Source organism: Carassius carassius, chromosome 14 (assembly GCF_963082965.1).
Source record: "Carassius carassius chromosome 14, fCarCar2.1, whole genome shotgun sequence".
Taxonomy (NCBI): Eukaryota; Metazoa; Chordata; class Actinopteri; order Cypriniformes; family Cyprinidae; genus Carassius; species Carassius carassius.
In genome coordinates this window covers 21015126-21040353 of record NC_081768.1, presented here as the reverse complement: position 1 = coordinate 21040353, position 25228 = coordinate 21015126, and the positions used below count along the sequence as shown (strand labels likewise).

The 25228-nt window shown below is 38.7% G+C and overlaps 1 protein-coding gene across 1 annotated transcript; it reads right to left on the bottom strand.

Moving 5' to 3' along the window:
- Window positions 1-787: 787 nt before the first annotated feature.
- Window positions 788-25228, bottom strand: LOC132157319 (voltage-dependent anion-selective channel protein 2-like). The gene is made up of 9 exons (XM_059566612.1): window positions 25072-25228; window positions 23281-23352; window positions 23134-23183; window positions 22646-22798; window positions 22502-22554; window positions 11716-11943; window positions 11240-11390; window positions 5572-5629; window positions 788-1708 (listed from the first exon to the last, which is right to left on the bottom strand). The coding sequence occupies exons 2-9, from the start codon at window positions 23345-23347 to the stop codon at window positions 1617-1619; spliced, it is 852 nt and encodes a 283-aa protein (XP_059422595.1). The 5' UTR covers window positions 23348-23352; window positions 25072-25228; the 3' UTR covers window positions 788-1616.

The following is a 25228-nucleotide window of genomic DNA, read 5'->3' as shown; positions in this document are numbered from 1 at the left end:
TATTAGAATGATTTCGGACACTAAAGACATGTAATGGCTGCTGAAAATTCAGCCTTTTTTAAAAGAATAATTGTTCAATATTAGAGTTTGTGTATTTTGGATTAAAAAAATTCAGCACAAGAGACTTCTTTTTCAAAAACATTAAAAAGTCCTACCAACATAGTTGATGTTGGTGTAGATGGTGACCCAAGACCACACCATTTTTAACACAATCTAATAAAAAAAAAAAAAAGGAGTAATTAATAATTTATATGTATATAAACACAAACTGCAAAGACCTTTAATGACACGATGACCAAGAAGATTGCACATTTTTCAAATGCATAATAACAGAAGTGAGATTTCATGCTTTAACACTGAACCCACATTAAATGAAAGCGTTTTGCAATAATCAGTAAAACAGCTTGTCCTTGCTGGCCTAATTTCACAGAATGTAATGACCGTTTCCACTCAAACAGGTCATCAGGTCAACAAACATGCATTTTAATCAACTCTTTTAAACTTCTATAGGTCAGACCCTTTTAAAGTTGAAACAACCATTAAAAACAGAACACAAGCAGCGTTCCAGGCTCTGTTTTCCCCCTCTGAACACACAAAAGGAATTTCACACTTTTTGTCACTGAAAAATACGAGATGCTTCTCTTCTACCATTTCATGTGAATAAGCCTGTTCATTTAGTATTTACATTAAGCATTAGTTAATTCGTTTTTCCTCTGCAGAATTCTGGGTATAATTTATTTTTATGAGGACCAATTTGCCTTGTAAGCCACAAACACTATATCATAGATTAATTCAAATAGTTTATTGAAAAGTTCAAACATACACATAAGGACTCAGGTGTTGTGAATGCATGATGTCAGGGAATTAGGGTCATAATGCAACACTGGGAGCAAAGGGTACTGAACTCAAACCACATCCATAAGACCTGTTCCGTCATCATGGTGAGCCACGGAGAGTCGTCTGTGCTGCAAACCAAAATAAAAGGCCAGCCATTCCAGCACAGGAACACCAGCATTTAGTTCCCAAATAGGCTACCCAAAAACTGCTCAGTTCGAGGGCAGACTTCACATACAACAGTTACTCTGAATGGCTGCCGAAGGAAAAATAAATGGCTTAAGCTTGTCCGTGCATGGAAAGAAGAAAACAGTATGACAGTATTTAAATAATTGGAGGTATAACCTTTAATATAGAGTTAAGCGGTTGTTTGAATAGCATTCAGATGACTAAGGAATATCAGATACAATACAAATGATGAAATCAGAGACAGTTTTGTCACAAATCCACCCTAAACCCACCAACGGCTAACTGAGAAGTGAAAACAACAGAAAGCCACAGACGCCCTCCATCCCAGAGAGTATATCATTACTGTGGCAGTGCTGGAGAGAGATGAAGAAATTAATTTGTAGCTGAATGTCTATAAGAGAATGACTACAAATGAAAAACAAACAAGGGCATTAGGAGCAGGAGGGGACAGAAAGAAACACTATGACATGATCGCTTTTGAGGAGCCTTTGCACACATCCTATCCCATCCCCCTGCTGGTTGCTGTTGGAGTTAAGATTTAAGGCCAGATTTCTCTGATATTCCCTTGTCCCTGAAGTTAAGCGGGAGCAGGTTTAGGCCTCCAGCTCCAGGCCCAAGCCCAGCTTGTGGCCACCCGAATTGATGCCCTTTCCATCAACCAGGGCCGACAGGGTCAACTTGATGCCTGAAAAAACATTAAAAAAAATGTATCACTGCAGCTTTTAACAGACAATAAATAAACTTATTATAAAGGGTCAGGTTTCATAAAGGTTTCATAAATTATTTCTAAAACACCCTATTTCAGAATCAGAATCAGAATCAGAATGAGCTTTATTGCCAGGTATGTTCACACATACGAGGAATTTGTTTTCGTGACAGAGCTCCGCAGTGCAACATAACAGCGACAGAACAAAAAACACAATAAGGAATAAAAAATACAAAAAAATACAAATAGGTGGGTAAGGATTGACAATATACAAATTGACAATGTATGGCAGGTATATTAAAAAGAGCATTTATGTATGTACATGTATATTATGTGGAAAAATTGTAACTGTACGCTAAGTATGTGTGTTTGGATAAATATAAATATAAGTAGTATAGTGTGTTCCATGTATGTACATGTATATTATGTGCAAAAGATTTACGTGTACGCTAAGTATGTGTGTTGGATAAAAAGTGTAGTGTATATAAATATAAATAGTGTAGTGTGTCCCACAGTTATTATCAGCTGTTCATAAGATGGATTGCCTGAGGGAAGAAACTGTTCCTGTGTCTGGTCGTTCTGGTGCTCAGTGCTCTGTAGCGTCGACCAGATGGCAACAGTTCAAAGAGGGAGTGTGCTGGATGTGAGGGGTCCAGAGTGATTTTAACAGCCCTTTTGCTCACTCTGGATAAGTACAGTTCTTGAATAGATGGGAGGGTTGTACCGATAATTCGCTCAGCAGTCCGGACTACCCTCTGTAGTCTTCTGAGGTCCGATTTAGAAGCTGAGCTGAACCAGACAGTTACTGAAGTGCAGAGGATGGATTCGATGATGGTGGAGTAGAACTGTTTCAGCAGATCCTGTGGCAGGTTAAACTTCCTCAGCTGGCGAAGGAAGTACAACCTCTGCTGGGCCTTTTTCACAATGGAGTCAATGTGAATGTCCCACTTCAGGTCCTGAGAGATAGTGGTGCCCAGGAACCTGAATGACTCCACTGCAGTCACAGTGCTGTTCATGATGGTGAGTGGGGGGAGTGCAGGGGGGTTTCTCCTGAAGTCCACGATCATCTCCACTGTTTTGAGCGTGTTAAGCTCCAGGTTGTTGAGACTGCACCAGACAGCCAGCTCTTTAACCTCCTGTCTGTAAGCAGACTCGTCACCGTCCTGAATGAGGCCGATGAGTGTGGTGTCATCTGCAAACTTCAGGAGCTTGACAGAGGGGTCCTTAGATGTGCAGTCATTAGTGTACAGGGAGAAGAGCAGTGGGGAGAGAACACAGCCCTGGGGAGCTCCGGTGCTGATTGTACGGGTGCTGGATGTGTATTTTCCCAGCCTCACTAGCTGCTGCCTGTCTGTCAGGAAGCTGTTGATCCACTGACAGACGGAGGTGGGCACGGAGAGCTGAGTTAGTTTGGGCAGGAGGAGGTTTGGGATGATCGTGTTGAAGGCAGAGCCGAAGTCCACAAACAGGATCCTCACATAGGTCCCCGGTCTGTCTAGGTGTTGCAGAACATAATGCAGTCCGATGTTTACTGCATCGTCCACAGACCTGTTTGCTCTGTAGGCAAACTGAAGAGGATCCAGCAAGGGTCCAGTGATGTCCTTCAGGTGGGCCAGCACCAGTTTTTCAAATGACTTCATGACTACAGACGTTAGAGCCACAGGCCTGTAGTCATTTAGTCCTGTAATTTTGGATTTCTTTGGGATGGGGATGATGGTGGAGCATTTGAAGCATGAAGGGACTTCGCACAGCTCCAGCGATCTGTTGAAGATCTTTGTGAAGATGGGGGCCAGCTGGTCAGCACAGGATTTCAGACAGGCTGGTGTAACACAATCTGGGCCTGGTGCTTTTTTCCTTTTCTGCTTCCTGAAGACCTGGCGCACCGCATCCTCGCTGATCTGTATTGCAGGTGTGGGGGAGAGGGGGGATGCAGGAGGTGTGAATGGTGAGAGCGCTCGATTGGAGAGGTGTTCAGGGTGGGTTGCAGGAGTTGTGAGTGGTGTGAACAGTTGTTTGGAGAGGCATTCAGGGTTGGTTGCAGGAGTTGTGAATGGTGAGAGCGGTTGATTGGAGAGGTGATCAGGATGGGTTGCAGGAGCTGTGAATGGTGTGAACGTTTGTTTGGAGAGGCATTCAGGGTTGGTTGCAGGTGTTGTTATTGGTGTGAACGGTTGTGTGGAGAGGTGTTCAGGGCAGGTGATGGGTGTTCTTTCAAACCTGCAGTAAAACTCGTTCAGATCGTCTGCCAGTCGTTGATTTTCCACAGTGCTGGGGGGTGGTGTCTTGTAATTGGTGATCTTCTTTAGGCTTTTCCACACTGATGCGGAGTCGTTCGAAGTGAACTGAGTCCTTATTTTTTCAGAATAATTCCTCTTTGCCACTTTGATCTCCTTTTCCAGTGTGTATTTAGCCTGTTTATACAAGACATTGTCCCCCTTCACGTAAGCATCTTCTTTGGCCTGACGGAGCTGTCTGAGTTTTGCAGTGAACCACGGTTTGTCATTGTTGTAATTTAGTTGAGTCTTGGTAGGAATACACATATCCTCACAGAAACTGATATATGATGTTACGGTCTCTGTGAGTTCGTCCAGATCGGTGGCAGCAGCTTCAAAAACACTCCAATCAGTGAGGTCAAAACAAGATTGTAAATCCTGCTCTGCTTCATTAGTCCATCTTTTTACAGTCCTTAATACAGGTTTAGCTGATTTTAGTTTCTGCCTGTAGGTCGGTATAAGATGAACCAGAAGGTGATCAGAATGTCCCAAAGCTGCTCGTGGAACAGAGTGAAATGCATCCTTTATTGTTGTGTAACAGTGATCCAATATATTACTGTCTCTTGTGGGACAAGTAACATGCTGTCTGTATTTTGGCAGTTCACGGGAGAGATTGGCTTTATTAAAGTCCCCAAGAATGATTAAAACAGAGTCTGGGTGTTGTTGTTCTGTCTCTGTGATCTGCTCAGCGAGTTTCTGTAAAGCTGAGCTCACGTGCGCTTGAGGAGGGATGTAAACACTAACCAGAATGAACGAATGAAACTCCCGCGGCGAATAGAACGGCTTGCAGTTAATGAAGAGCGTTTCGAGATTTGAGCAGCACGTCTTCTTTAACACAGTTACATCTGTACACCACTGTTCATTGATGTAAAAGCATGTCCCGCCGCCGCGCGATTTCCCCGTTGATTCTGCGTCGCGATCCGCTCTAAACAGCTGAAAGTCCGGCAGATGGAGCGCGCTGTCCGGTATGGTGTCATTCAGCCAAGTTTCCGTGAAACACAGAGCAGCAGAGTGGGAGAAATCTTTATTTGTCCGAGAGAGCAGAAGCAGTTCGTCCGTTTTGTTGGGTAGAGAGCGGAGATTTGCCAGATGGATGCTAGGCAACGGCGTTCGAAATCCGCGTTTTCTGAGTCTCACGAGCGCTCCCGCTCGCTTTCCCCGCCTGCGCGTCCTCTTGAAGCGTGTGATCAGGGCAGCCGCTCCGCCGACAAGAATGTCCAGCAAAACATCAGAATAGTCGAAAACCGGTGAAATATCGGGAGATGTGTGTTGCCGAATATCCAGCAATTCGTCCCTGGTGAAACTGATTGCAGGAATATAACTAAAGACAGGACAAACTAACAAAAACACAAAAACAACTGCAGAGAACGTCACGGAGGCAGCCATCCTGTATCGGCGCCACTCAGGCGCCATTTTATCAGTTTCCAAAATTGAAGTGAATCATTGTGTGGTAGGCAAGATGATGTTACCAGCTATAAACTATTGCGAGACACAAAAGAGAAGAAACAAATGCCTTTTGCTATTAAATTCTCAAGTGTAAATAATAATAAAAGAATTTCATATCTGTACCTGGTCTCAGAGTCTGAGTATAACCAACACCGACAAGGCTGGTGTTATTCACTTTAGCCTGTTGATAGAGAGGAAAATATTGTTCTTCAGCCACAATACTCACATGCAAAGCCAAATGTAACATTCAAATCACAATGTTAGAGATATCTCTCTTATTTGACACACTCGGTTCAGTTTCCGTTCCTGCAACTGCTCTGTACATTTGTATACAAAATGTGCAAAGCAGTGGCATGAACGAAATTGAGAACCACTGGTATAAATGACACTGTAGATTGATAATATCAACAACAAGAAAGCATCAGTATTCATTAGTAAATCGATTTTTCCCTACACTCCTTACTTTAATGGAAAAAGTACATTTAAAAATTTACTTTCTGGAATCAGATTGGGGTGTGCAATAAAAAAAAAAATAATAATAATAATAAAAAAAAAAAATTCTGGAATTGTGTCAAAATGATATTTGGGCGGTATTTTGCCGAGTATTTTATTGTGCTTGTACTCCGTGTCCGTTTGGACTGCCGTGGACAGATGACTTCCAAAGCTTTTGAAATTCTTCATATTCTACGCAGTGATTATTTTGCAGGAGTAACAGAAATGAACTTTTACAATAGTTAAAATCGATTTTTACATTCTATGAGGATCTAAGGATCTTAATAAGACCAGTTTTTCTAACCTAATTATATGTATGCATCATCTTGTCAAATTCTTAAATTGAATCAATAAATTAAAATAGTAAGACACTAAAAGGCTGTTACCAATGAAACTGAATCAGTATCAACAAAATCTGTGTTTGCAATGCAAAGGTGGCACAAAACCTGCATCTATAATTTATAGTATAATTTAGATGCCTTCATATAGACATGAATGCATTTAACCCCCATACAAATGCATAATTAATGTAGAGCTGCAACTAACGATTATTTTTTCTGTCGACTAATCTAACGATTATTTTTTTGATTAGTCGACTACTCTAACGATTATTTTTTATTACAATAAATAATTAATCTAATCTAATGTTCTTATTTTAATTAGCAAATGAATCCTTTGGATAACTTTACAAAAAAAATATAAGTACAACTTCTAATATAATATTTCAACCTTTATTCATTTTCAACCAATGTGGTTGAAGTTTTTACAGTATACAAAAATAAAGAGGCAAAGAAAATTATTTTACTATGGTAAATATGAGTTTACGATAGCGTTTATAATTAAACCACAGTAGCCACAAATTTACAGTTGTCTGAGATGTCATGAAATGTTCTTCAGCATCACAAACCATAAAATGTAGTCAGGGTTCTGCTATGGTTTAGCATGGTCCAGAGATCTGGAGCTGATTCGGGGTAGCTCGGTGGTTTGTGACTGTCTCGCGGCGCGCTGTCTTTTAAGGGGCCGTTCACATATTCACAAGTTCATTATTTCCAATGTAGGCGCGCAGTATGCATGCTCATAATGGAAGCGACGCGGTCTCGGCACGCACGTGAAAACAGGCGCGTTCGCATCGCATCAAGTTGAAAACATCTAAACTTTTCAGAATGCCGCAAGCGCACCGCGGGTCATGTGACAAGAACTAACCAATCAGCTTCATCCTTTCCCATACCAACGTTGAAAGCTCAGCTAAGATGAAGGAACAGCTGATCATAGCTGTATATGGATTGCCATTTTGAAATAAAGTAGCAGAGCTACTGCAAGTGATTTTTAGTGCTGCAAATCCATTTATCCTTTGCTGAAATTTCCGCGTCTTCATGGAGAGAGCGCGTCATGGTTGCTTAGCAATGACAGACGCCCCAGAGGCGCAACTGCCCGAGCGCTTTGGAACGAAGGAGAAAGCGGCGCGACCACTGATCTATTTATTTATAAATATATAAGCATAAATGGCTGCCCACTGCTCCGGGTGTGTGTTCACCGTGTGTGTGTGTGTGTGTGTTCACTGCTCTGTGTGCGCGCACTTCGGATGGGTTAAATTCAGAGCACGAATTCTGAGTATGGGTCACCAGTGGGTCACCATGTCACATTACTCACTCACTCACTATATTATAGATCAGTGGGCGTGACTAGCGTTTTCCACACGTTTTTAGGCGCGATATGTGAACGCCCCTAACGCGTGTTCGAAACCAGCGCCAACACAGACTTTATTTTTTATTTTATCCTTACTTCAGCCGCTACGGGTGATCATACCAATAGCTTGTAATCTTTACAAGAATATCAGAATCATGCAATGAGCAAGTCTGCATTTATAAGACCCTTAATATCACATCAGTTTGTGTTTTTAGAATCGCCGAATCTGCTGCGGTCGTTCCATCACATCTGCAGCAGAGACCTGAACCAGGAAGTTGGTCACCAGATCACACGGTAACCAGTTAAACAGTAACACCGGAGAGCGCCAGGATGTTTTCCTCTGAGGTGCTCGTGCATCGCATTTGTGCTGCCGTGATACACCATATCGGTTTTGCAAAGGGAACAAATGGCCATTTTATTTGGCCTCTGTTTAAAGTATTCCCATACTTTTGATAACAGTGGTCTCTGTTTTTGTGATAGAATGCAACTTTCTCCATTCCCAGTATGCCATTACGCGAGATGTAAACAGTGTATCGCGTCGACGCATTTCATGCACGTCGGCGTATTTTTGTAGTCGACGTAATCTATGATGCTTCGTTGCAGCACTAAATTAAAGTTTTGTTTTGTTTTTGTTTTTTTGAAAACTGAAATTTGAAATGATTTTGGGAGAGGAAAAAAGGGAAAATATACTTTATATAAACCTAAAATCTTCAGTAGGAGATGACTGCATGAGTGACTCATTGAGTCATTCATTTAACCAATTCGTTCAAAGGCTGATTGATTCATTAATGAAACATCTGTGTGTTGCTCAGAGATGCAAAACAGTTCTGCTGTGGCTTTATTTTGAACTATTTTCATTGTCGAATAAAAAAAAAAACCTGTTGTGTCTAAAATGTCATTTAAAGGGTTAGTTCACCAGAGAATGAAAATGCGTCCATCTTCTACTCACACTCGAAGCATCCTAGGTGTATGCGACCTTATGACTCCCATTGAAAGTCTTGAAAGAGCAAGGATAATATTTAAAATAACTGGATTATTCTGAAAGAGGAAAGTCACATACACCTAGGATGCTTCAAGGGTGAGTAGAAGACGGACAAATTTTCATTATCGGGTGAACTAACACTTCAATATTAACTTCTAGTTTGTTGAGCTGTTCAATAAATATAATAGTTAATCATGCTGATGTTCAATAAACATATTTGCAATCATGCTGATATTTGGAGAAAAACATAACTCTTAACATGATATTAAGTTAACAGTTTCAAAATATATAAATATAAAAAGACAAGTCAAACGGGGTAGTTTTTGCCCCTATATCTTGAATTTAGGGGGAAATCTAAATGTATTTTAATAGACTAAATCACACAGTGAAAGCATAAACTTGTGTTTTTGTGATATACTAAATGTCAAATCGCATATCGTTTAAACAACAATTGCAATATTATTGTAGATGATACATATCTAGGGCCCTATGATTTCCGCGATGCAGAAAACGTGGACGAAATCACGGAATCCAGTAATAAAAACAGAATTTACAGTTTAACGTGGAATGTCATGGAATTTGTCAAATTTTGAATGAATTAATCAAAAGTAGGTCATTGCACTTACATCAAATCGCGATATGGACTCATATCTGTAAATATTTCGCCAGAACAGTCTTTTTAAATATGAATCTTGTATGAAATTATATGAATATGAAATGAAAGCGTGACTTCGTTTATTACACACACTGAAGCGAGCGTGATATTAACATGATATTAAGTTAACAGTTTCAAAATATATAAATATAAAAAGACAAGTCAAACGGGGTAGTTTTTGCCCCTATATCTTGAATTTAGGGGGAAATCTAAATGTATATTATTAACTTCTAGTTTGTTGAGCTGTTCAATAAATATAATAGTTAATCATGCTGATGTTCAATAAACATATTTGCAATCATGCTGATATTTGGAGAAAAACATAACTCTTAACATGATATTAAGTTAACAGTTTCAAAATATATAAATATAAAAAGACAAGTCAAACGGGGTAGTTTTTGCCCCTATATCTTGAATTTAGGGGGAAATCTAAATGTATTTTAATAGACTAAATCACACAGTGAAAGCATAAACTTGTGTTTTTGTGATATACTAAATGTCAAATCGCATATCGTTTAAACAACAATTGCAATATTATTGTAGATGATACATATCTAGGGCCCTATGATTTCCGCGATGCAGAAAACGTGGACGAAATCACGGAATCCAGTAATAAAAACAGAATTTACAGTTTAACGTGGAATGTCATGGAATTTGTCAAATTTTGAATGAATTAATCAAAAGTAGGTCATTGCACTTACATCAAATCGCGATATGGACTCATATCTGTAAATATTTCGCCAGAACAGTCTTTTTAAATATGAATCTTGTATGAAATTATATGAATATGAAATGAAAGCGTGACTTCGTTTATTACACACACTGAAGCGAGCGTGACGCTCGCGGTGATTTCAGCATCTGCAGTCTCACTAAATAAGGACGTGAACACATGAACAACATCTCCAGAACTGCTCTGAGAGTCACTTCATGAGCATTAAATCGTTTGATTTGAGATAACTAGCGTCATATCACATACACAGAACTGTAAAGGTACGACAACCCGTCAAAATAAAAGTCTGGTTTAATTTAAAGACAAGTATTTGCCAGAAATGTTTTACTATTGTTCAGCAGAATGTACATAGCCTACTACTACTACTACTATTGAAAAGAAACAAACATTATTTTTTTTAAGGAATAATCACACAACATTTCTTCCATGTTTTATTTTCAATAGTAAATCCCCTTTGTTTACCAAAAAATACAGTTTGCTTAATTTTCAATAATTAAAGGAGTTTTAAGCCTTCATTTGATAACCAGAAAAAAAGTTAATTCACGACAGAATTTCAGAGGGGAAAAAAACATTTCATGAGGCTATTTTAAGAAAACAATGAATAAATTACGTTTTTATGCATTTAAATAATTAGACATGCTAAAACACAGAATTAGGTAACAATAAAACATGTGGTGAAGAAAAAATAAAACATTTCATAGGGCCCTATGAAATCTTTGTTAAACTTTTAATAAATTGATGTGACTGTATATGTTTTATGATTTTAATTAATTGGACATGCTTTTTGATTAATACAATTTAATTTAACCATTAAAAAGGAGATGAGAAAAATTAAAACAGAAAAAAAATGGAATCCAGAAAAATTAAAACAGAAAAAACGGAATTTGGAAAAAAATAAAATGGATTTCATAGGGCCCTACATACATCTTTGTTAAACTTTTAATAAATTGATGTGACTGTATACGTTTTATGATTTTAATTAATTGGACATGCTTTTTGATTAATACAATTTAATTTAACCATTAAAAAGGAGATGAGAAAAATTAAAACAGAAAAAAAATGGAATCCAGAAAAATTAAAACAGAAAAAACAGAATTTGGAAAAAAATAAAATAGAATTTTGGAAAAAATAAAATGGATTTCATAGGGCCCTACATACATCGCATACCCCTAGATCAAATGAGAAGCAAACAATTGCCCACTTCTGTAACTTCTGATTTTTTTCAAAGTAACACGAGTCTACTCACACTGATGGAAGCATCTTGGTCCAGCTGATACTTGGCAGCAATGCCGAAGCGTGTGCTGTTGTTTCCTGCGGTCCAGGCCAGATTCACCGCTGTCTCCAGCTTATCGCTCACTTTCTGATAGATTGAGCCCCCAAACTCTGAGCCATCATTACTGCAGGGACAAACAAAAGAACAAATCAAAAAAGACATTTGTCGCAGAAATTTGAAAAGAAAAATATGTTAATATTTTATTATTTATATTTGTAGGCACGAAAAGAAAGTCATCATTTTCAAATCCTTTGTATTTCCAGATTGTCCCCGTCCATATTAGTGGACAAGTAATGTGTCATTCCGGAGACAACCTGTAGTAAAATTCCTGATGTCTAAGCGAACTCTTTATCCATAATTTCTCACTATATCAACACTTCTCCCCACAAAAATGAACCAGGTCCTCGTCTCATGCACTTAGGATGATGTAGTGATGGGTCATGACTTACACATTAGTGTGCAGCTGGAAGTCTCCTGTTTTATAGCCTACAGCAAAGTTGTTCTGGATCATCTTGGACTTGGCAGTGTCGAAGGACATCTGGTATCCAGCGAGCCATCCCTCATAGCCGACCACTGCAGCCCCATGGATGGTCGGACCAGCGAAGTCGAAGTCAACGTCACAGCCCAGGTTGACGTACTCACGCTTGTATGCAGTCTTGACTTTCCCACTCTTTTTTCTGTACATGAGGGAAAATACACAATTTATCATCACGTTTAGTCAAACAACATTTGTTTACAAAAGGTATTTTAAACATATGGATTATTTGCCTTCTGACTAGCAATAAACCAAAATTCCAACCTGCAGAAATATAAACCATTTGGATTGTTAATATTCCTTCCCATCAAACAAGTGATACAATTAGCTAAACAAATGACTTAATAGTAATAATTATGCAATCTTGGAATGTATTTGGACAATTAAAATAAACTTAAAAGTTACATAAATTTCATCCTCAAGATAACATATCAAAACAAATGGCAAATAGCTGATCCTAGACAATCTCATTTAGTATTATTACTAAAATATATTTTTGGGGTCATGACGGAAGCGAGTTATTATACTTTGGAGGCATACATAGATGTGGTTCAGAAACAGTATCTGGACACTTAGGTGACACATAAGAAGGAATAAGTATGAATAGTTACTATGATCAATAAATGCACACTTTTTTATTTTTTAGGCTTAAAATTATCAATTTGATTTGATGATCAAAAATGATCAAATTAAGACAAAACTATTGCAACACTTTCTGTTAGTCTAATGTTAGTGGCACTTACACATCAAAACAGCAAATAAATTACTAGAACTTCAACTAAAAATAAAACTCAAATCAATATATAAATAAATGGTGGTCGACCAATATTGTTTTTTTGCCAGCTGTTGCCGATGTGGATATCTTTGAAAGCAGGGGGCCGATGGCCGATATTATAAAGCCGATATATTTTTTTATTTATTACATTATAATACTATTACTAATAACAAACGGAATTGTTTTAACACTTTCTGTATACATGAATTCCTATGTTTAACTGTTCTGTCTGATTATTAGACAGACTTCTATCTGTATTAGACAGAACTGTTAACGACGACAGTAGTGATGTGTCGTTCGTGAACGAATCGTTCATTTTGAACGAATCTTTTAGGTGAATGAATCGTTCTCGTTCACGCAATCCACTGACTCATATTTCTCGTTCACTGAAGTTCCTCCCTCCACAGCAGCGTGGCGCTATTAGCAGCGCATGCGCAGCTTGGTGAACCGGGTAACAACCATTTCATCCTGTCAAAGAATTACTCAACCTCGAGCCATTAACCTTCGAGTATGAGATGTGACAGAGTGTGTGATTTGTTGAATGTAGTGAACGAATATGCCCTTCAATGTACGAGTTTCATATGAGTCTGAGATCTAGAGATCTTATCGTTCGTGAATGAAATGACTGAACTGGTACTAGAGCCCGACCGATATATCAGCCGGCCGATATTATCGGCCGATATAAGCTAATTGCATTTAAATCGGCATCGGCATTTATAACGGCTGATGAAACATGAGAAACAGAGTCTCATGCTTCACTCATGTTATGAGTGTTGCATAGTGTGCCCACCAGAGGGAGCGCTGCAGCTCCAGAGATAACAACAGCGCCAGAAGTTCACTACAGAAGAAAGCGATTAGCCAAGCCACGGAGATGTAACTTACTGTTTTGACGGTGAGCCTGTTGTTCGTCATGTGAAATGATTGTAGATTTAGTTCATACCCTGTATATAAAAACTGTGTGGTAGTTCTAGCTAACGGTCCTATCATTATCACTTCTAAATATTCTGTAACATCACTTACAGCCGCTAATGCATTGCTATATTAGATTAGCCACAAAGCTAATACCATGTTTATCAGTGGAAGAGCGCGAACGTTAATAGGAGGTCAAACTATAACATTAGCGTTTAACTTATTCTTATTCTATTGCGGTGTGTTTCCCACATAATGACCGCGTAATTGGGCCTTTCTAACAGGACGCGGTATGCACGGCGCTTGCCGCTGGGTTCAGCGTTGCCCTTCAGATACAACCATAGACTGTAAAAAATATGGACAAAGCATCTGTGACGTCACCCATAGACTTTCTGAAGAACGGGTTTGAAGCCGTTTATGGGGGGTATGGGCAGCGCCATCTTGGAAAATCTTGGGAAATCCTAACCCCGCCCACCTTCTGACGCAGAACGCTTCACTCAGCTCGCTCTGCAAATTTGGTTATCTCTGTGTATATTTTAGGCAACGAAATATGTTATAAAACACCATACTAACTATTTTCGTTTTCATTAAAAGAAATCTTAAACATTATAGCCACACAAATGTGGTTCAGGCAACGCATATTGATTATATTCAACTACACATAACGTTTGCCTATTTATGAAAAAACTAAATATAAAACACAAACCTGCCTCTTTTCATTTTAAATATAATATAAAAATATTAAACATTTTATGGTCCAGGCAATATGTGCATTTGTACTAAACAACAGATTTTGCAGTAAACAACATTACAGATCATCTTCGTTGTATTAAAATTTAAAATGACAAAACTCAACTCAGTCTCTTTTTGTTAAATTTCAGTTTTATCAATATTAGCCATTATAAAAGTATAAGTAAAAGGTATAAGAAGCTATACAAATAAAGCAAACAATTCAGTTAAACATACAAAGTCAGCGCTCTAGTCTAACCATACATCGGTAAAGTTAAATAGCTTATAAAGTTATGAAACTTCCCCTCAGCCAAAACGATTGCCCAGGGAAAAAAAAATATAGATTTACGAGACCAAAAATCGCCCATTAGATATACACAAGATAAATTATATCTCATGTTTAACCACTACAGAGATGCCAGAGTCCGCGGCATTGGCGGCAAACTTTAGAAGGTCTAGCCGAGGAAAGACTGCTTCAGGCGGGGTACATGAACGCCGAGCGCCCGGTCATCGCTGGATCAACTGAATAAAATTTTCATAAATCTTTAAATAAACCACAGATTTGAGCTTTAAACAACTACATTCTCGCCTGAAAACCTCTTAAAACTACATTTCATGATACAGAAACAGTAGTATTATATGTCAACTGTATTAAAAAATGGCGCTTCTTGTTGTCATTCTCCGTGGCGCTGCCTTGTGAGCTGTCAATCAAGCTGTCACTCAAAGTTAACCACACCCTTATTGTCAAATATTTGATATCTAAATACGATCTAAACTAACGAGTTAGAAAAAAAAAAATCACCCCCCTCACAGTTGTCAGGCACTCGGAAGCTATCGAAAAATACAATAAAAGTCCATGGGACCAACTTGTAAAAACATGAATTTATGCTGTGAAAACGGACATTTTAACATGGGGGCTATGGACATTTGCTCCCTTTTGGGACCTTCCCCTGGCGGATTTTCGATGTATTGCAGTTTTTCGCACTTCCAGGTAGGCTTCATTTTTCAGATCAGAATGTTGCCCCTTGGATACAACACGATTTGCGCTGCGCTATGGCGTAGGTGGGGTTTTAAAAACGTTTAGCGGGAGCTCTTTCATAGTCTGTTCCTCCACCTTTGGGTCAGCAGCAAACATATATCTGTCCCGTTGTAAGAAGCGAGCGATAGCGCTAGTCCTGCTGATGAGAATTAAGAGAGAAGCAAGGAAGAAGAGGCTACCCTCAGGTTCAGAGAACAATTTGGTGAATTCAGGCTGGTTACGTTACTCTAACGCTAATATAGCTTCCTTTTTAGCAGGCCCCTTAAATGCTTGCTATTAACTTGTTTGAAGGTGGTTCTTCTCAAAATTGACAGCAGTGTGTTCATGACATTAACGTTAACCATTCAACTTCGAATTGATTCCGTAATCTTCTGGTAATAGTAGGCAAGACGATGTTCTGTGAGAGCAAATATAATGTAGTTACAGTAACTAGAGTAGGTGCGTCAAAAATGATTAAACCAGAGGGGACATGTAAATAAATGTGAGCTGAACAAGCGCTTTTTTTTTTTTTTTTTTTACATATTGTTTCAAAGCAGCTTTACAGACATAACAGGAAAATGTTGAAATAATATTGTTAAATATAAGTAGGTAATACCTATTACTTGACAAATAAAAAATATATATATATTTCTCATTTTTGCCTATGTAGGAGATCCCAGTTTATTATTATTATAATTCTAATGATGACATGAGTAATGATACATGGTGATATTATTAATACACATGCTTATTCTTTCTCTGTCTCTCTTTCTGCCTACAGATGGCTGAAAAAGGTGAATGCTGTAGCAGCAAAGTGTGGGACTACTTCTGCAAATACTTTAACTTTAGTATTATAATTTATTTACAGTACACACACAGACTGTTAAAACCAGCTTCAACTGGAAGAAAGTAAAAGTGTTAAATGTTTAAAACCAGACTGTTTTTTGATCATTAAAAAAAAAATACTTTTGATGTGCAATTGTTTAGTCATTGAGACTGTAATCTAAGGCTTTTTTTTTTTAACATAGTCCATTCTGGAAAATGGTTTATACAGCCCACATACATAGAACAGGCAGATATTTTGCTATTGAATGTTGTGTAAGTGCAGTTTATAGGAAATGGGTCTAATATCCAGATTATTTTTAAAATCAAAATATCGGCTTATAAATCGGCTCTTTTCGAGTTAATATCGGCATCGGCCCCCAAAAATCCATATCGGTCGGGCTCTAACTGGTACACGTCGTTCGTGTACGAGTTGAATGATTTAGTAAATCTCGTTCATGAATGAAATGACCGAACTGGTACACATGTCGTTCGTGAGCGAGTTGAATGATTTAGTAAAACTCGTTCATGAATGAAATGACTGAACTGGTACACATGTCGTTCGTGAGCGAGTTGAATGAACAGATACATGTCGTTCGTGAATGAAATGAACTGGTACATAGCTTATCTCGTTCGTGAACGAAATGAATGAGGGTAAACTGGGTTAGTCTCCTATTTAGCATGTCAATCTCACAAAATGCAAAGCGCAGTTACAGGTACTGTGCACATACGCTTGTTTTGATATTTAGCATGCAGAACTCCACGTTTAAACCCCGATTTATGAATGTGAATATATAATATACAAACTGTCTGACCAAACAATTAAAATGCTAATTAGGCAAGAAAACCTCATGCTTTGTTCATCTGAACAACTTGACTTTATAGATTGAATGCGTTTATGCACACATTTTAATAAAGCCAGATCAGTTGTTGTAATAAGAGAATACGTTCGTTGACATAACACATATACACTCTTTTTTTGCCACCTGCTGGCATATTTTGTGTAATACGAAGAAATAATCACTGAATGAATCAGTAAACGATTCTGAACTAATCATTTTGGTGAACAAATCTCTTGAAAGAATCATAATTTCCACCACTAGACGACAGCGAACAAGAGAGAGAGAGTGTGAGCACTGTGTGTGCTCAGGTGCTGCCTTTCACTGCGCTGTCAAAATAAAAGTCCCGCCTCGAACATATCGGCCAAGCAATGCTGATATTTGAAAAATGCCAAATTTTGACCTTACTGATATATCGGTTGACCACTATAAATAAATACTTTAATATATTATCTGAAATGAAGACTCCTGCCAAAAGACAAGCTGCAGATACTGTAAGGAAGGACATAGACATGCCTTGGTTTTACCTTTTAATTCACTGAACCATTTTATTACATTTCAGAGCTTATATTGAGGCCAGCAAAAAAAAACAGCACATGACGTCCCATTTTGCATTGCCTGCACAAATACAACAGAGCACATAGCTGTGCTTGTGAAATATACTACCGTTCAAAAGTTTGGCATCAGTAAGGTTATTTTTTTTATTTTATTTTTTTAAGAAATTAATACTTAACACACACAAAAAAAAGAATTTATATATATATATATATATATATATATATATATATATATATATATATATATATATATATTATATATTATATATATATATATATTATATATTATATATATATATATATATATATATATTATATATATATATATATATATATTATATATATATATATATATATTATATATATATATATATATATATATACACACACATACATATATATATATATATATATATATATACATATATATAAAAAAATCTTGCTAAACCCAAACTTTGACATTTTTTTTAGTACACTAGTAAATCCACTGATTTTGCTCAGAAACAAACACTGCTGTTCACTCCTCTGTTACATGATCCACAGCCCCTGCCATGAGCTACATGAGCCTATTATACAACCCAAATTCCGGAAAAGTTGGGACGTTTTTTAAATTTTAATAAAATGAAAACTAAAGGAATTTCAAATCACATGAGCCAATATTTTATTCACAATAGAACATAGATAACGTAGCAAATGTTTAAACTGAGAAATTTTACACTTTTATCCACTTAATTAGCTCATTTAAAATTTAATGCCTGCTACAGGTCTCAAAAAAGTTGGCACGGGGGCAACAAATGGCTAAAAAAGCAAGCAGTTTTGAAAAGATTCAGCTGGGAGAACATCTAGTGATTAATTAAGTTAATTGATATCAGGTCTGTAACATGATTAGCTATAAAAGCTTTGTCTTAGAGAAGCAGAGTCTCTCAGAAGTAAAGATGGGCAGAGGCTCTCCAATCTGTGAAAGACTGCGTAAAAAAATTGTGGAAAACTTTAAAAACAATATTCCTCAACGTCAAATTGCAAAGGCTTTGCAAATCTCATCATCTACAGTGCATAACATCATCAAAAGATTCAGAGAAACTGGAGAAATCTCTGTGCGTAAGGGACAAGGCCGGAGACCTTTATTGGATGCCCGTGGTCTTCGGGCTCTCAGACGACACTGCATCACTCATCGGCATGATTGTGTCAATGACATTACTAAATGGGCCCAGGAATACTTTCAGAAACCACTGTCGGTAAACACAATCCGCCGTGCCATCAGCAGATGCCAACTAAAGCTCTATCATGCAAAAAGGAAGCCATATGTGAACATGGTCCAGAAGCGCCGTCGTGTCCTGTGGGCCAAGGCTCATTTAAAATGGACTATTTCAAAGTGGAATAGTGTTTTATGGTCAGACGAGCCCAAATTTGACATTCTTGTTGGAAATCACGGACGCCGTGTCCTCCGGGCTAAAGAGGAGGGAGACCTTCCAGCATGTTATCAGCGTTCAGTTCAAAAGCCAGCATCTCTGATGGTATGGGGGTGCATAAGTGCATACGGTATGGGCAGCTTGCATGTTTTGGAAGGCTCTGTGAATGCAGAAAGGTATATAAAGGTTTTAGAGCAACATATGCTTCCCTCCAAACAACGTCTATTTCAGGGAAGGCCTTGTTTATTTCAGCAGGACAATGCAAAACCACATACTGCAGCTATAACAACAGCATGGCTTCGTCGTAGAAGAGTCCGGGTGCTAACCTGGCCTGCCTGCAGTCCAGATCTTTCACCTATAGAGAACATTTGGCGCATCATTAAACGAAAAATACGTCAAAGACGACCACGAACCTTTCAGCAGCTGGAAATCTATATAAGGCAAGAATGGGACCAAATTCCAACAGCAAAACTCCAGCAACTCATAGCCTCAATGCCCAGACGTCTTCAAACTGTTTTGAAAAGAAAAGGAGATGCTACACCATGGTAAACATGCCCCGTCCCAACTATTTTGAGACCTGTAGCAGAAATCAAAATAGAAATGAGCTCATTTTGTGCATAAAATTATAAACTTTCTCAGTTTAAACATTTGCTATGTTATCTATGTTCTATTGTGAATAAAATATTGGCTCATGTGATTTTAAAGTCTTTTAGTTTTCATTTTATTAAAATTTTAAAAACGTCCCAACTTTTCCGGAATTCGGGTTGTACATCAGTGAAGGCCATGTCAGCGTTAGTGATGTCCGATTCGCGAACGAACCATTCAATTTAACCAGTTCTTCTTAGTGAACCGGTTGAACCAGTTCACCAAATCGAACTGAATCATTTGAAACGGTCCGTGTCTCCAATAAGCATTAATCCACAAATGACTTAAACTGTTAACTTTTTTAATGTGGCTGACACTTCCTCTGAGTCAGAATAAACCAATATCCCGGAGTAATTCATGTACTCAAGCAGTACACTGACTAGGGCTGTCAACGAATATTCTAAATTCGAATGTGTATTCGAATAGTTTTAAGAAAACGAATTTCGAAGGTGAAAATTAATATTCGAAAAAAAAAAAAATGTGGAAAAAAAAGGCCCGCGGTAGTAGAGGCGTGGTCGTCTGCTTTGCGAGTGGGCGCGCTAGTGCGCCTGAGGGTTCAGGGACGGGTCACAGCCTCACAGGAGTCGCACTGTCTGGCACAGCATCACTGTTGAAAGTTGACGCGTCTTCATGGAAGATGCCAGCAAGTGCAGAGCCCAACTTGACCGCAGCAGAGAAAATGAGGTAAAATTGTTGACCCGTGAGATAAAGTTGTATGCAAGCTATTTAAGATACAGTTAGCAGTTAGCATACCATTCGACCACTAGTAACATGAGGTCACATCTCAAAAATGTGCACCCAAATGAGCATGGCATAATGTGTGAAACTCCAGTTAAACGGTCATGTCTTGACACTTAATGTTACTTTGCATCGCTCGCCGCAAGCACTTTGTCTGCAACACGACAAGAGGCCATAACAGATAAAATAATTTCGTTCATTTGTAAGGACATGGGACCGATCAGTATCGTGGATGGGGCACGCTTCGGGGAGTTCTGTCAAGCAATGCATCCGAGGTTTGATTATTTATCGTTTCATGTCAAGGAAAAGTTCCATGTTTACCACAGCACAACTCGCTCGGAGCATTCAATGTCAGTTCTATATGCTGTAAAACTTCAATTAATATTAATAATATTTGTTTCAATCACTATATGAAGCCTGCTATATTTGGGACAACAGTCGCGACCTTAAATTGCTTGCACAAAAATCTGTTTGTTCATTTAAACCATTATGCGCAGAGAACGTGAGGGTGAGAGAGTGTGAGGTCTGCAGTCTTGGCCATTAGTTGATTTCCTTTTTTTTTGTGTAGGTAATACGTTGTCATATATGTTTAAACTTAAATAGACTATCTATACAAGTAGTTATGTCTCTTTGTATTATTTTTGCCTGTTATTGACGTAATGTGCATCATTGACAACATGCGCCACCAGATGTTCGAATATTCGTGTATTTTTTAGAGGGAATATTCGAAGTTCAATTTTCAGCAATTTTGACAGCCCTAACACTGACTGAACTCCTGTGAAGAGAGAACTGAAGATGAACACCGAGCAGAGCCAGATGACGTACGAACACGCCCACTGCTGGAGCAGTTCTCGTTCTCGAGTCAAGAACCGGTTGCATCAGTTTTCGGATCACCAGTACACTGTACTGAGAATCGTTTCTGTCGGACACGTCCGATTTGAGAACCGGTGAACTGATGATACTGCGCATGCGTGTAATTTTTTAAGTATTCTGTTAAACATCGGAAAGTGTGATAAAATAACTTTTTTTTTTTTTTTTTTTTTTTTTAAGATGAATGTTTCTAATCTGTATATTGTAGATTATGTATAGGCCAAAGGGGTTTTCAGGAAAGTTGGACAATAATGAAGACTCTAAAGACTATGTTTAATAGGAATAAGGGATGATTTATGAAATATTTGTACTGTATTTATAGCTAATGATGACATTCACAAATTGAGTTTGTAGTAAACAGAACATGAACACGAGTAGAGCAGCTGATTATACTGAACTGCAGCACGTGCCGGTTAGAGTGATTCTCGTTCTCGAGTCAAGAACCGGTTGCATCGGTTTTCGGATCATCAGTACACTGAACCGAAAACCGTTTCTTTTGGACGCATCCGATTCGAGAACCGAGGAGCTGATGATACTGCGCATGTGTGATTCAGCGTGAAGCCGACTGACTCACGGCGCGTCTGAACCAAACTGATTCTTTTGGTGATTGATTCTGGACCGATTCTGTGCTAATGTTATGAGCACGGGTAAACCGAGGGCTTGAATGAAGGGCAATCTGGCGAAACGTAAGTTCATTTAATAACAAATACATCGCAATGGATTATGTGTAGTAAGTGAATCATGGTTTCTGCGCTGATGACACCTAATTTATTTAGGCTACTTTATATCTTTAAGACTTAAATCCTCGTATGCACATTATTGCTGTTACTGTATTTTGGGTGCGTTGTTGCAAAACTTAATTGTAAACTTTTCATGATTATAAGGTTATTAACTGACTAAAGTTATGATTACTGACTTTATATATTTCAATGTTTGATAGACATGACGCCATTACGTCATCGCCAATGACATCATTACGTCGAGCGTAAAAGAACCGGTGAACCGATTTTTTCAACCGGTTTATTAAATCGAACGGTCCGAAAGAACCGGTTCGCGGAAAAGAATCGAACTTCCCATCACTAGTCAGCGTGAGCACAGACCCAGACGACAGCAGACAGGCACCACTCTCTCCTGACAGACCGATTCACAGTTCTCAGAACACGAGGCCTACGCTGTTGAGCTTGTGTAAAAGCAACCTGCATCAATGCACAACAAAACAGAACTAACTCTGTCACATGGCTACACTTGAATTGCTCAATACAATACTGAGTTACAGTCCACCATGAAACAACATAATCTCCCCTTACCCAAATACATACACATGCACTGAGACAAATCTGGGCTTCAAACCAAATCTGAAGCTCTTCTGTAGAAAAATGAATAATTTACCCTGTGTTTGGTGAGAAGGTTGTGTCAAAGGTCAGCTTCAGTCCCTTTGCAATCTGAAAAAGTGATAAACAGAATTATTATTCACGCTAAAATCACCTGCACCTTGATTAAACACCATTCAGTGATTTGAAAACGCATTCAGACCTGGTCTTCGATGACGATCTCTGTGCCCAGGGTGTTGTCAGTATTCCACTTCTCTGTGAAGGTCAGCCCATACTCAGACCTCTTGTATTTGGTTTCCAGGCTGCCCACAACTTTGTTGGTGTCAGTGTTAGAGGAACCAGAGGTCTTGAACTCCTATAGAGATGTAAAGGTTAAATATTTCAGATCATGGTGGCATATTCATGCATTGTTTTATTAAAAAATAATTCTACAGAATTAAAGCATTAAGTATCAACATATGAAATAAGCTGCATGTGTACTTTTCTCCTTTCTTTTTTCCTAATCTAGTTGTCCAATAAACCTGGCTTGGTACATCACAAATATTTTTGGCTCTTTGACTAATTTTGTTCCTTTTTAATCGCATCAGATAAACCATCTGCTAAATGCATAAATATAAATGTATTTGTAATGTACATGGAATTGGCTTTTGTATTTTCTTTCATAAAACACTTAGGAAGAGAAATTCTCACCACTCCACTGGCTGCTTTGGTCTTGACATCGAGCTTCACCATACCAAATCCTTATAGAGAACAAACCAAGGGAAACTATTACAACATGAAGTGGCAACTAATGGTGATTTTTTTTTACACGATGTAGTGCATCATTAGATACATTACCATATCCTTTGTTGAAGATGTCTTTGGCAGACTTGCCAAGATCAGCATATGCTGGGGGAACTGCCATTTTACCTATTTAAAAAAAGCATGTTTGAATAATTACGAACATCATAACCCTAATACAGCTGTGTAGAAGCAGACCAACACATTCACACAGTTACAACCGATCGGAGTCATTTGAAATAAAGCGGTGGGATGTTTTGGACGCTCTATGGTATCTCTAGCTTTACATGGTTAATCGTAGTGAGCCAGTGTCATATCAGTTTGATAAAAGATCCATCCTGAATGCAGCTGCTCTGCTCTGGCTAATCTGAACTGACAGCAGGCCACTCCTCACTGAGTCACGGAGGTAGGAAGTGACGCATTGACTCATTCCACACAAATCTACAAGAGTGGAGCATGTGCACAAGTCAGCATGAGAAGCAATTATAGGAATAAAACCGATGCAGCCTGGGAAAGGTGTGGAGGCGAGGGGCGGAGACGGTTTTAAAAACAGTTCTACTTTAATTGTTGGTCTTTTTAGTGTAATGTATGACGAACAACATCCAGGAACTGTACAGTGACAATGCTGCATCTAAACGGTTAAATGCATGCAAAGACATCAATTCCAATTCTTCATGGAATTTCAAGTAAGAGACCAATCACAATGCAGTATACAAAGATGGGGGGGACAACCAATCAGATTGCAATTTCTCAAATAAATGAATGAATGAATTAATACACAAATATAAAAACAGAGACCATGCCATTGGGGTTGGACTTATTCAAAGAGGGAAAAATAAATGAAAACCAGCCTAAGATTGTTTGCTGGTCTTAACTGGTTTAGCCTGGTCCAGCTGTTCTCCCAGCCAGACCAAAGCTGAGCAGACTCGAAGAGCAGCAAACCATACCAATTTAAACCTATCAACAGGGGAATATAAGAAAAAACATCTAACAAGAATGTTATCAATATAAAAATGCTCTGGAAACACTGTAAATAATGCTGAGAAAACAAATATTAGTAAATATACTTAAACTACACTCCCAAGCAGAGAACATAACTTACTCTAAATATAATATAAAGCATCAGCATCACCTTTATCACACAGAGTAAGAGTCACGTCTGGACCTGAAGGAGTGGCAGGTGTTCCCATGTCTGTCTTTTTAGGAAGCACAACATTACCGCTGCTTCACCACAGAAACAATTCCTTGCAAGTCCTTCCGGCGTGAAAACATTGTATTAGCTGCTTTGAAAGAAAACTATCATCTTGTGCAAGAATCTTATCAGTTTATAATCAATTCCGCTCAATTAATCGAGAGCTGCTCTTTTATAAAGGGCAAAGTAAGGGCAAGGCTAATTGCGGATCTCCTTCCCATTTTCAGAAACCACTAGAAACCCGCATGGTGCTGCTGGTGGACATACCACAGACTTAAAACCAAACCAGACAGAAGTACAGCATGAACTGTGGTTAGGTCTTAAACAAAACAGAGACACACGAGCACTGAATTGATCATCGTGACACAGGTCGCTCACTCATATCCGCCCGCGAAGAGAGCAGCTCTGACCCGGAGATCTGTCCATTAAAGCTGCACTATAGATCGGGATGTAACGCTGCTGACTTGTGCTCGTGTCAGGCTCTGACTGATCTCAGGCTCTGGGCTGCTCCGTCTCTCTGGCTGTGACATTAGGACAGGCCGAGGGCTCTGAGAGATTCAGCTAACGCGCTAACACTACGTAGAAAGCATGTGATTTAACAGCTCCAACGCTGAACTGTCCGCAGTACGTGATTTCTGCGTTTCTCGCCAACTTACCTGTTAAAAGGAGTGGAGTGAGGTTATTCGGGTACGCCTGCTGAACTTATTCCCAGCGCTGAGCCAATGTGGATGGCCTGGCCAGTTGGAGGGCGAGCTGAAGGAGACTGTAACACACCCGTGCCGACAGCCTCAAGCCAAGGACCCCAGACTGCCC

Bases quoted from the DNA above. Each gene is read 5' to 3' on its own strand.
- LOC132157319 (XM_059566612.1), bottom strand. From the start codon at position 23,347: ATGGCAGTTCCCCCAGCATATGCTGATCTTGGCAAGTCTGCCAAAGAC. The intron at 22,799-23,133 runs GTGAGAATTTCT...ACATCTCTATAG, and splicing joins CCAAAGCAGCCAGTGGAGTG to GAGTTCAAGACCTCTGGTTC. The intron at 22,555-22,645 runs GTCTGAATGCGT...TCACTTTTTCAG, and splicing joins AGATCGTCATCGAAGACCAG to ATTGCAAAGGGACTGAAGCT.